Raw genomic sequence first — 12,369 nt, forward strand, 5'->3', positions numbered from 1 at the left:
GCCAGCTGGCCTTGCGCAGTATCACGATGGCATGAAATTAATTCAAGTACTCATGCTATAACAAAGTCGAAGCATCGTCTTACTATATCACAACCCATCTGTATAATATTGTTTACATGGGAGCTTTTTGAGCTTATTCTGACCTGTTACTTGATGTCAGCCATTATATTAGCCAGGATTGCAAAGGATCCCATGAAATGAGGTTAGGATAACATCAACCTCATGACTTTTAATTTAGGGACAATGATTAGCTGCCTAACAACAGACAGTTACCTAGGATGGCAAAATATGACTGTTTCACACTTCAACTCCAAAATCTATCTCCTATGGGCCAGTTAGTTACTAAATTTCCTTACCTTTCCTTTTGTCCATCCTTTGAGATGATATATATTAAATAAGCAAGATAGGTGAGGAAGCTTCCACCAAAGGTCTGAGTTGCGATAAAAATTCCATGGATGATTGGATGGTATGAAGTGACTCCAACAAAACCTGCACTGATGTCAACAGTGGTCAAACTATTGCTATTTCCCTGAAAAACAAGTTCATGGCATTTATTAGGCAATATAACCCAGTGGTGGACAAAACCAGCATTTTTTAGGACTTATGAATCATATACTCTTTGTTATGCTACATGTTTTCATTGTGTAAAAAAGGTGAAATCAGCTCTAAAGTGAAGCACTTTCAAGACTCACCTGAAAGAAGAAATGAGCAAAGGCGAGCCAGTTCACTGCCAACGCTGCCATGTCTACTGAAATAACCTTAATGAGAGTGAGTCTGTAAAACACTGAGCTAAGTAACCAGTTCTGCAGAAGCACTAGGGACATGAGTCCTACATTGTCTGCTCGTTGAAGGAGAAGAAAGAGGAGACTCAAAGATGTATAACTATATCTCAGAAGAATATCAATTTTCTCCTCTTCAGGTTCATAAACGTCTAAAATTTTCTGGGATTTAGAGGCATAAGCTTTAAAGTCAAACAGTTTTGATTTGAATAGTCCATAAACAAATAATAAAACTATTGCTAAATGTGCAACTTGTGCCTCAAATGTTCCAGTACTAACATCCCTCCCCCAGTATGGATAGTGTCGTCCAAAAATACAACCACAGCTCAATAATACTAGAGGTACGCAATTTCGTGAAAATAACAGAAGCGAGATACCAAGGCCAAAAAGTACAACAAGCATAAGAACATAGCCTCCTATAGCTCGTATGCTGTCACCCAAGTCTTCTAAGTGTTTCCATTTATCTCCTGTGGAATTCCAAGATCTCATAAGCCTGCTCAGTAACAAGCTAACAATAAGTAATATCATCAACTTGTTTGACGGTCTATGAAGTTTTTGTAAAAGAGTGACATTTTCATTAATTTTCCTAACTTTTGTTGGTAATTCTGAAGAATTTTCTACTTCACTCCTAGTCCTGGAATCATCAACTTTCTTATTCACATCTATTTTCATATTAGAGTTAACTGATCCTCTAACAGTTTGGACAATTATCTTAAGTATAAGTCCAATATGAAGACTGGTTAACAGGAAATAAACAGTCTGATGCTCCTCCTCCACTAAGCTGGTTCCTAAGAGACTTAGTGTATGTAAGCCAGTCCCAAACAGTAGAAAGTAATAGAGTGGATCCATTACGTTATCTTTCTGGAAAAAATAATGTCAATAATTATTCTTACACTTTTAAGCTCATGTATATAAACTGAAAATACAAAACTCGTTGCATAATAAATGAGGTGTTTAAAATGTTTAGAGAAATACTAGTCATTGGATACATGGTAGTGAGATACTGGAAAAAAAAGGGCAATGCATGTTGGACAGAAGAGATTAGAAATGCCGTGGAAGAGAAGAAAAAGGCATATGGTAGATTGCTCAATAAGAATGTACCAGTGATAGTTCAGCAAAGGAGGAGGGAAGAATGCAAAATATTTAATGTTAAGATGATGCTGGAGGAAAGCAGAAAAAGAGCAGATGAAGATTTTGGAAGAAAGTGTAGTGAAAAGTTTTGGGATAAGAAATTATATTGGAAGGACATGAAAAACGAAAGGGGTGGATGTAAGAGTGGAAATGGTGATGCACGATGTAAGGCAAGTGAACTGCTGAATCAAAAGGATGAAGTGAAAGGAAGATGGAAAGGGTATTTTGAAAAACTGATGAATGTAGGGAGAAGGGGAGGCAGCAGTTGCTACATGCAAGGGTATGGAGGAGGTAAGGAACAGGATACAAGTACAGGGGCCTATAGCAAAAGGGAGGTAAGAAGGGCAATAATGAGGCAGAAGGTAGGAAAGGCACCTAAAAACATACTTTGAATATGTATGAGGGGAATATGAGTCTAGATGTGTTAAGGTGAGGCAGTGAAATAAAACCATTTCTGCACTGTGGTCAAATTGGCAATATTACATGCTGCTTACTATTTGTACTGAAAAACTATGATGATTTACCTATCCAAATTACTTCTACGATATCTTACTTTAAATGTCTCAGATGTTCCATTGTAAAAGATCTGAGATGCCGTCATCATGATGTAAATGACTGAAACAGCCAGAAGCCAGGCAGTTGGACGCAGCAGATTGCATATATGAGAACCTGAAGCAGCAGCACAGCAGAGGAGCCAAGCCAGGAATGTTCCACCAGCACACCAGCAGATAGTGACTGCACTGATGTGTCTTGATGCAGATGGCCTTGTATAAAGCCTCCAGAAACTTAATGCCAAAATCTACAGGAGAAACAAAGAGTAATAATTCAAAAATCTATGCAAAATATCTAACTTTACCCAATTATTTTTTTCACTACAGAGAACAGACCCTCCCCCTAAAAAATCACAGGTTCTGCATCTTTCAGGACATGTAGATAGAAGTAGGTAAGAATATTAGACAGGAGCATTAGGTAGAAACACTAGGTAGAAGTTGTGGGTAGGAACATTAGATGGAAGCATTAGGTTGGAACATTAGGTAGTAGTACATAAGAGCATTAGGTAGGAGCCTCTTTAAACATTGCACTAGAATGGTTCTGCCAGTGGCTTGATAAGGTTGAGGTACTAAAGGCTAAGAAATGGCACTGGAGTTCACTAGCTATGGAGACTTACCATGGCCACCCCCTTGCTAAGAGTTCCTGGAGGGAATGGGTGTCAAAGATAGAGATAGATTGATAAGGGATAGCCAGAACACACATCCTCTGATATTTATTCATATTATTTCCCGCAATAGCGAGGTAGCGTTAAGAACAGAGGACTGGGCCTTTGAGGGAATATCCTCACCTGGCCCCCTTCTCTGTTCCTTCTTTTGGAAAATTAAAAAAAACATCCTCTGATATCCTCATGAAAACATTCCTAAACAAACCACTTATTGCATATATTGGTCTTAACAGACTGTTTCTACATCATTCTTACATTCTCTTCACAAATCTTTGTCCAATCATCATTGTCCTTTATCTTTTACCTAAATTCCAATTAAACAACATAAGTTATCCATTTTCGTTGCTCTTCTAGACCAACAAAAACAAATAACTAAGGCTTCACATCCATACATTATATATGGGACAGGTATTCCATTACAAACTTCTTCCATGCTTTATACTTACATTCTTCTAATCTATTACAGCCCTCAGAGCACTCCCTAGCCTTTTCCCTGCACAACTTTATTCTAAACTTTAGCTTTCCAACTACCATCCTTTTTAAACATCACATCTAAATACCCAAATTCATCTACTTCTTTTAATTCTCCATTCAGGCTGATATTGCAAACTATCGAGCTTGAAAAAAAATTGCTTTTTTCTTGCATTTAATGTCTAAAATTGTCTCTACAAACACCAATAAAGAAACCTAACAGTCTACCCAATCCCTTTGATTCAGTCGACAAGGCAAACGGCACTATTAGCATATAAAAACTTTGGCAGCTTCCAATTAGTTTCACCCCATCTCACCCAAACATTCATATTTCACAATGGTAACATTACACTATACACACACACACACATTTCAAATTACTTACTATCTATCTATTCCCAGTCAAGCACTAATTCCATTATAAAAGCTAAGAGCATAAATAGGACTCCAATAAACACTACTACGAGTAAGATCTTCCCAAAGTTCTTTCCTATTAAGTTCAACATACCTTTTCAAATATTTCAATACATCAAATATTTTCTTCTCTATAATTTTCTCCAAATTCCATCTTTCTTCCCTTTCTAAGCCCATCTCTTCACCAAAAAGGGGTTCAGTAATCCTTTTAGCACAATAAGTCATAATCATGCCCTTGCTAACCATGAAGACATTTCTGTTAACAAACAATGTTCTCCCTTTATCTTGGTACACAGAAATAATCATTACCTTTCATCCTTTCATCTGGAAGATCACGTTGCATGCTATGATATATAACTTTCCAATCCACTCAAAAGCAGCTTCACCTTCTTCCTTTGCCATCAATCACAAAACCATCTAGTGTCCACAAAAAAAACCTTGTCTGCCTCCCCATGCATTTTCAAAAGAGATGTAACGCTTACATTTTAGTACTCAGTCACCTCTCCTATGACCTTGATTACCATCTGCAGATGCCTGGTTATGGAAGTGGCAAGGTTCCTGAAATATTCTAGGCCCATGTTTAGGGTCCATAAGGTCTTGATCTGAATGAGGTGAGGTCCTGATGAGAAACTGCTGGAAGCAGCCCACTGATAGTGTATTCTGAGCATCCAGTGCACCTTCAAACCTTACATGTACCCATATTTTCTTGCTTCAAGGTAAAAATTTAGGCTTCCTTCTCTTTAGAATGGTATGAGCCATCTTGAAGAACTGGTGGAAGAAATACACTGCTCAGAAGCAAAATTCCAAAAATGAGGTGGCAGCCTGGAAAAGTAAGGAAAGAACATCATTTCCTTAAGAAAGTCTGAGGCACACTGAGAAAGGTTGTTAATGCTCACACCATTAGAAACACTAGCCTCAGAGATCATATGTATAATGATTTCACCTTGAGGCTGCCATATGCTTATACCCAAAATAACCCTTATCAATGTATCGCCTTTGAAAATATATGGGGGTGGACAACATTCTTTGCAGATACTGCACATCCTTTCTTCCTCTGCCTGATATACTACATTTTCTTACCTCAAATCCTACAGTCCAAGTACCTTCATTTCTTAAATCATCAACAATCAGCTCTTTAAAGAAATCCTTCCACCTATTACACACTTCATCCACAAGCAGACTCACAAACTTTAGAAGCACACCCTCACTTTTCATACAGATCTTCATCCAGTTACTGTTTACCTCTATCCTAAATAGTTTGTTATTCTCTTTTAAATTTCTATGCATCCATTCTCTGAAATCTGTGTTTGCTTTTCTAAGAATGCACCAATTTTCTTGCTTTTTATTAATTCATTTCATACTTGTTCACTAAAACCTGTGTAAGAAGGCAGCGCTAGGCACAGCCTCATTTACCCACATCCTCTCTCTAGCTGACATGTATAATGCACCAAAAGCAGAGCTGCCAAGATCTATGGACTGCTTCATATGCCCTGTTTCTGTGCCTCCTGTATACCACAACACTCCAACTCACTGTATCCCATGCATACCTCATCCCTATGCATGTTTAGACCCAATAACTCAAAGCATCCTTGATGCTATCATTCCATCTCACCCTTGGTCTTTCCCTTTTTGTTCCCTTCACTTCTGACAAATATACCCTAATAGTCAGTCTCTCATCCCTCATTTTCTCCATATGTCCAAACCATTTCAGCACATCTTCTTCAGCTCTAACAACCACACTCTTCTTACTGCCACACCTGTCTCTCTCTCATCCCATCATTTCTTGATCAACTCTCCTCACACCACACACTATCCTCAAATATTTTAATTCTAACACATCCATTCCTAGATCTCCACAATGACAGCACGTTGCCCCCTGTATACCACTACATTCCAACTCATTCTTCCCCATGCATGCCTAATATCCTCCTACATGTCTCAAACATTCCAACTCATTTGCTCCCATGCATGCCTCATATCCTCCTACATGTCCAAAACATTCCAATTCATTCTCTCCCATGCATGCCTCATATCCTCCTAAATATCCAAAAATCAATTCGAAACATAATTGATGCCATCCTTCCATCTCATCCTTGGTCTTCTTCTCTTGGTTTCTTCCCCTTCTGACAAATATACCCTACTAGCCAGTCTCTTCTCCTTCATCCTCTTCAGCTCTTCCTACCACACTCTTCTTACTACACAGCTCTTTCCTACCTTATTTCTTATTCAACCCTTCTCACACCACATAACATCCCCATACATTATAATTCTAACATATCCATCCTTTCTCACATTTTTTTTCTGATCTAGGACCTATACCCTGCACCCATACATTACCGTTAGGACTACAATACCGTCCAACATATCCACCCTTGCTTTTGCAAACAGTGACTTCACTCACACACTCCTCAGTCCACCATAGACCGAAGCCCACTTACCAATACTGTGGCTTACTTCAACTCCCAAGGTTCCATTTGCTGCCAAGTCCATACCCAGACACCTAAAATACTCAATTTCTTCCAGGTTCACTCCAACCAACCACCCTTTCTCCCTTGCTAAACCTAATAACCTTATTTTCATTCACATTTACTTTCAACTTTCTCCTTGCACACACTCTCCCAAACTCAAGAGACACCAACCTCAGCAATTTCTTACTTGAGTCTGGCACCAGAGCCATGTCATTATCAAACAAAAACTGACTCACATACCACTCCAAAAAACTGCTGACCTTACGCTCTCAAAGACCCTCACATTTACCTCCTCCTCCATCCCATCCATACACAGCTGTAACACTCAAGATAACATCACACACACATGACAAAGACCCACCTTTACCTGGAATCACTCACACACCTCTCTTTCAACTTGCACACACCTCCTTCTCTTGCCAGAAACTCCTCATTACTTCTAGTAGCTTTCTGCAACACCCTCCACAAAGCATCTCCATCAACCATATCATATGTTTTATTCAGATCTATAAGTACCACATAAAAATCCTATCTCCATCAACCCTATCATATGTTTTATTCAGATCTATAAGTACCACATAAAAATCCTATTTCTCAAACAGATTCATCTGAGCAAATACTTGATCCATAAAAATCACCTACCACTCCTGAAGCCACCACTTTTGTTCCCCTTGTCTTCATACAATGGCATTATACAGGTGCATGCACCTCAACTGAAAGCCCTCATCCACCAATCAATACTGTCACCCCTTCGTATGAAATTCAACTACAATCCCATCCACTCCATATGCTCTGCCATTATTTATCTTAGACAAGGTTTTCAACACATATTCTCTTTTCACCAAACCACTCAATACTTTAAATACTTTCTCAACTCATCAGATTCCTTTTCTGCCTTTAGGATTCCCCTTCCAGCACAGTGTACTTTTAATGCTTCAAACTCCTTTCCAATGCATATCATCATAAGCTTTTTCAGTTTCATATAATGCATATGCTTTCTTTGTCCTGTTCCAGTATTTCCTAGTCAAATGCTCTCATAATGGATACTAAAACTTATCAGCATAAACACATCCTTCTGTTAGAGTTCTTTGTCAATGAAAAAATTTAACTAACCATAATGACAGCACTTGTGGCTATGAATATGGTGGGAAGGTCATAACTTTGCAGCTTTGAGGTAAGAGCTTCTGACACCATCAGCTGACATTCAAGATAGAACTTGCAAACTCGTTCAACTTCAGCTGTGTTGTAACTAGAATCAGGCAGATGCTTGTGCTTTTCTAAAACTTCTTTGTGTAGCCTTGTTGCTTCTTCAAAAATTAAGTCAGCATTACCTGCATGAAACAGATGAAAGTAATGTGTTCAAAACCCATAATTTCAGTGTCTAGCAAAACTTCTCATTCATGAGTCTCGGGAATAAAGTAATAAATAATAGTAATAGTAGCAATAGTAATTCTTCACCTGACCTAATTATCAAATGCCTTATCCTTCAATCAAACAATAACTTCAAAATTTTGTATAAATACCATAATCTCCCTAATGTTCTTCAATATCCTAAACACATATGATAATTCAATTTTTTTTGTGTAAACTGCTCTCTTTAGGGCTTTCTGGTTGCTCAACTTCCACTCCACCATCCATCTCGAGTATTATTCAAATATTCAAACTCTTAAAACGTCCCATCTTTAGCCTCTGCAAATTTCACAATTTCATATCCATTTTTCTTTCCTTTTGATTTAATGTTCTGACATGATTAAAACCAATGTAAGTAAAAACAATAAGAAAATCATGAAACGATTAACTACAGCTCTACAGCAAAGCAATCATCCAGCCTGCTACAATGCATTATTATGCTCTGCACATTACCTCCAAACGTGATTTTGACGAGCATGTCATCCTCACTCCATATGGTAGCTTTGTTTCGTATTGTTCCCTGTCATGCCATGTAGATGATGACAAAGGTGGCTTCATTAAATCAGGAACATGTTTGTGTATGCAATGCTAAGTTTCCTAAAAGAGATTGTAGAAAGGGTAGATCAGGCAGGCAAGGAAGAATTTAAAGAGGAGCAGTGAAGTTTGTATAAGATGCTGATGGATTCTTTTTCTTGTCCAAATCTGGTGCCAGTTCATGTTCTGAAGGCACTCAATTTGTGTGTTCCTTTTGTGTTTATGTTATTGGTGTGGGGAGTTAAGTGCTGTATGTGATGCCTAAAATGGTTGGTGTTTTACTTAATGGGAGAGACTCCATTCAAGGCAACTGAAGGTGTGAGATGGATTCATGTCTGTCTGGGTTTAAAAGAGTGACTGAAGACTTTTGTGGAGATGCAGACATTCTGCTCTGGGTGAGCCATTGTTCCAATTGTGTAATGTAGAGCTGTTTGATATTGCTATTGTGGTGTCAAGGTGGTGTGATTTGATTGTGAGGTTATCTGCATATGAAAGGCCCTTCACGATGAGGTTTGCACAAGGCAATGGGATGTTGTTTAGGATGAGAATGAAGAATTGGAGAAAAAACTCCTTGAGGAATGCCACTGTAGAGTTGTAGGGTTATAGTGGTGAAGCATTGTGAAAGACTAGCATGGCAGCCACCTATGAAATTGGCCAACCACTTTTTGTCATTGTTGTTGGGGTTGGTGTCAACTATTTTTTGTTAGAGGATGTGTCAGGATACAGTGTCAAATGCTTTGCCATAGTCTGCTGCAACTAACATTATGAAGGAGGGGGGATTGTGACTGCATGAATCCACTGAGGATATGCTGTCTAACATCAGAAAGCAGTGTGATGGTAGAGTGTTTGGGTGTGAAGCCATGCATTATGGGTGAAAATGGGATGTTCGTTTGATTATGCGGGGAGTAAAGTGGTTTGGAAGGTTTTTGAAGGGTATTATGTTGGTAAGTGTCTGGATGTTTGGGATGTTGTTGTGTAGCTAGAGGTAATTGATGATATCTTCAAGCGCTTCAATTGCAAGTGGACCATGGTGTTTTAGGTGAAAGTGTGAAATGTTGTTAGGGCCTCTAGTCGGACAGTTCTTCAAGGGAGTGAGTGGTGGATGGGGAGATGTTTTAGGGTGGATTTTGTGTAAGTGTTTCATGACTTCCCTCTTTAGAGATGTGGTTGGTTGAAGGCTGAGTTTTGATAGGTGGTTTAGGTGCATTACACATGACAGCTAGAGACTGAGTGTGAATGAATGTGGCCTTTTTTGTCTGTTTTCCTGGCACTACCTTGCTGAAGTAGGGGGTAGTGATGCTGTTTCCTGTGGGGTGGGGCAGCAATAGGAATGGATGAAGGCAAGCAAGTATGAAAATGTACATGTATAAATATGTATGTGTCTGTGTGTGTGTGTATGTATATGTAAGTATATGTGTGTATATTGGCATTTATGTCGTAGAAAGCGACTAGAGGGGACGGGAGCGGGGGGCCAGAAATCCTCCCCTCCTTGTATTAACTTTCTAAAATGGGAAACAGAAGAAGGAGTCACGCGGGGAGGGCTCATCCTCCTCGAAGGCTCAGAGTGGGGTGCCTAAATGTGTGTGGATGTAACCAAGATGTGAAAAAAGGAGAGATAGGTAGTATGTTTGAGGAAAGGAACCTGGATGTTTTGGCTCTGAGTGAAACGAAGCTCAAGGGTAAAGGGGAAGAGTGGTTTGGGAATGTCTGGGGAGTAAAGTCAGGGGTTAGTGAGAGGACAAGAGCAAGGGAAGGAGTAGCAATACTCCTGAAACAGGAGTTGTGGGAGTATGTGATAGAGTGTAAGAAAGTAAATTCTCGATTAATATGGGTAAAACTGAAAGTTGATGGAGAGAGGTGGGTGATTATTGGTGCATATGCACCTGGGCATGAGAAGAAAGATCAAGAGAGGCAAGTGTTTTGGGAGCAGCTGAATGAGTGTGTTAGTGGTTTTGATGCACGAGACCGGGTTATAGTGATGGGTGATTTGAATGCAAAGGTGAGTAATGTGGCAGTTGAGGGAATAATTGGTATACATAGGGTGTTCAGTGTTGTAAATGGAAATGGTGAAGAGCTTGTAGATTTATGTGCTGAAAAAGGACTGATGATTGGGAATACCTGGTTTAAAAAGCGAGATATACATAAGTATACTTATGTAAGTAGGAGAGATGGCCAGAGAGCGTTATTGGATTACGTGTTAATTGACAGGCGTGCGAAAGAGAGACTTTTGGATGTTAATGTGCTGAGAGGTGCAACTGGAGGGATGTCTGATCATTATCTTGTGGAGGCTAAGGTGAAGATTTGTATGGGTTTTCAGAAAAGAAGAGTGAATGTTGGGGTGAAGAGGGTGGTGAGAGTAAGTGAGCTTGAGAAGGAGACCTGTGTGAGGAAGTACCAGGAGAGACTGAGTACAGAATGGAAAAAGGTGAGAACAATGGAAGCAAGGGGAGTGGGGGAGGAATGGGATGTATTTAGGGAATCAGTGATGGATTGCGCAAAAGATGCTTGTGGCATGAGAAGAGTGGGAGGTGGGTTGATTAGAAAGGGTAGTGAGTGGTGGGATGAAGAAGTAAGAGTATTAGTGAAAGAGAAGAGAGAGGCATTTGGATGATTTTTGCAGGGAAAAAATGCAATTGAGTGGGAGATGTATAAAAGAAAGAGACAGGAGGTCAAGAGAAAGGTGCAAGAGGTGAAAAAAAGGGCAAATGAGAGTTGGGGTGAGAGAGTATCATTAAATTTTAGGGAGAATAAAAAGATGTTCTGGAAGGAGGTAAATAGAGTGTGTAAGACAAGGGAGCAAATGGGAGCTTCAGTGAAGGGCGCAAATGGGGAGGTGATAACAAGTAGTGGTGATGTGAGAAGGAGATGGAGTGAGTATTTTGAAGGTTTGTTGAATGTGTTTGATGATAGAGTGGCAGATATAGGGTGTTTTGGTCGAGGTGGTGTGCAAAGTGAGAGGGTTAGGGAAAATGATTTGGTAAACAGAGAAGAGGTAGTGAAAGCTTTGCGGAAGCTGAAAGCCGGCAAGGCAGCAGGTTTGGATGGTATTGCAGTGGAATTTATCAAAAAAGGGGGTGACTGTATTGTTGACTGGTTGGTAAGGTTATTTAATGTATGTATGACTCATGGTGAGGTGCCTGAGGATTGGCGGAATGCGTGCATAGTGCCATTGTACAAAGGCAAAGGGGATAAGAGTGAGTGCTCAAATTACAGAGGTATAAGTTTGTTGAGTATTCCTGGTAAATTATATGGGAGGGTATTGATTGAGAGGGTGAAGGCATGTACAGAGCATCAGATTGGGGAAGAGCAGTGTGCTTTCAGAAGTGGTAGAGGATGTGTGGATCAGGTGTTTGCTTTGAAGAATGTAGGTGAGAAATACTTAGAAAAGCAAATGGATTTGTATGTAGCATTTATGGATCTGGAGAAGGCATATGATAGAGTTGATAGAGATGCTCTGTGGAAGGTATTAAGAATATATGGTGTGGGAGGAAAGTTGTTAGAAGCAGTGAAAAGTTTTTATCGAGGATGTAAGGCATGTGTACGTGTAGGAAGAGAGGAAAGTGATTGGTTCTCAGTGAATGTAGGTTTGCGGCAGGGGTGTGTGATGTCTCCATGGTTGTTTAATTTGTTTATGGATGGGGTTGTTAGGGAGGTAAATGCAAGAGTTTTGGAAAGAGGGGCAAGTATGAAGTCTGTTGGGGATGAGAGAGCTTGGGAAGTGAGTCAGTTGTTGTTCGCTGATGATACAGCGCTGGTGGCTGATTCATGTGAGAAACTGCAGAAGCTGGTGACTGAGTTTGGTAAAGTGTGTGGAAGAAGAAAGTTAAAAGTAAATGTGAATAAGAGCAAGGTTATTAGGTACAGTAGGGTTGAGGGTCAAGTCAATTGGGAGGTAAGGTTGAATGGAGAAAAACTGGAGGAAGTAAAGTGTTTTAGATATCTGGGA

General features: G+C 39.7%; 1 protein-coding gene across 3 annotated transcripts in view; it reads right to left on the minus strand.

Moving 5' to 3' along the window:
• Positions 1-12,369, minus strand: part of LOC139766856 (GPI ethanolamine phosphate transferase 2-like) — a 110,396-nt gene that overhangs the window by 14,741 nt on the left and 83,286 nt on the right. For all 3 annotated transcript variants that reach the window (XM_071695814.1, XM_071695813.1, XM_071695815.1), the window contains 4 exons: positions 7,593-7,810; positions 2,464-2,709; positions 693-1,640; positions 357-529 (listed from right to left, as the gene is read on the minus strand). In XM_071695814.1, the coding sequence (XP_071551915.1) occupies positions 357-529; positions 693-1,640; positions 2,464-2,709; positions 7,593-7,810 (1,585 nt within the window). The remainder of the gene's footprint in view (positions 1-356; positions 530-692; positions 1,641-2,463; positions 2,710-7,592; positions 7,811-12,369) is intronic.

This window comes from Panulirus ornatus, chromosome 58 (genome assembly GCF_036320965.1).
Source record: "Panulirus ornatus isolate Po-2019 chromosome 58, ASM3632096v1, whole genome shotgun sequence".
Lineage (NCBI taxonomy): Eukaryota > Metazoa > Arthropoda > Malacostraca > Decapoda > Palinuridae > Panulirus > Panulirus ornatus.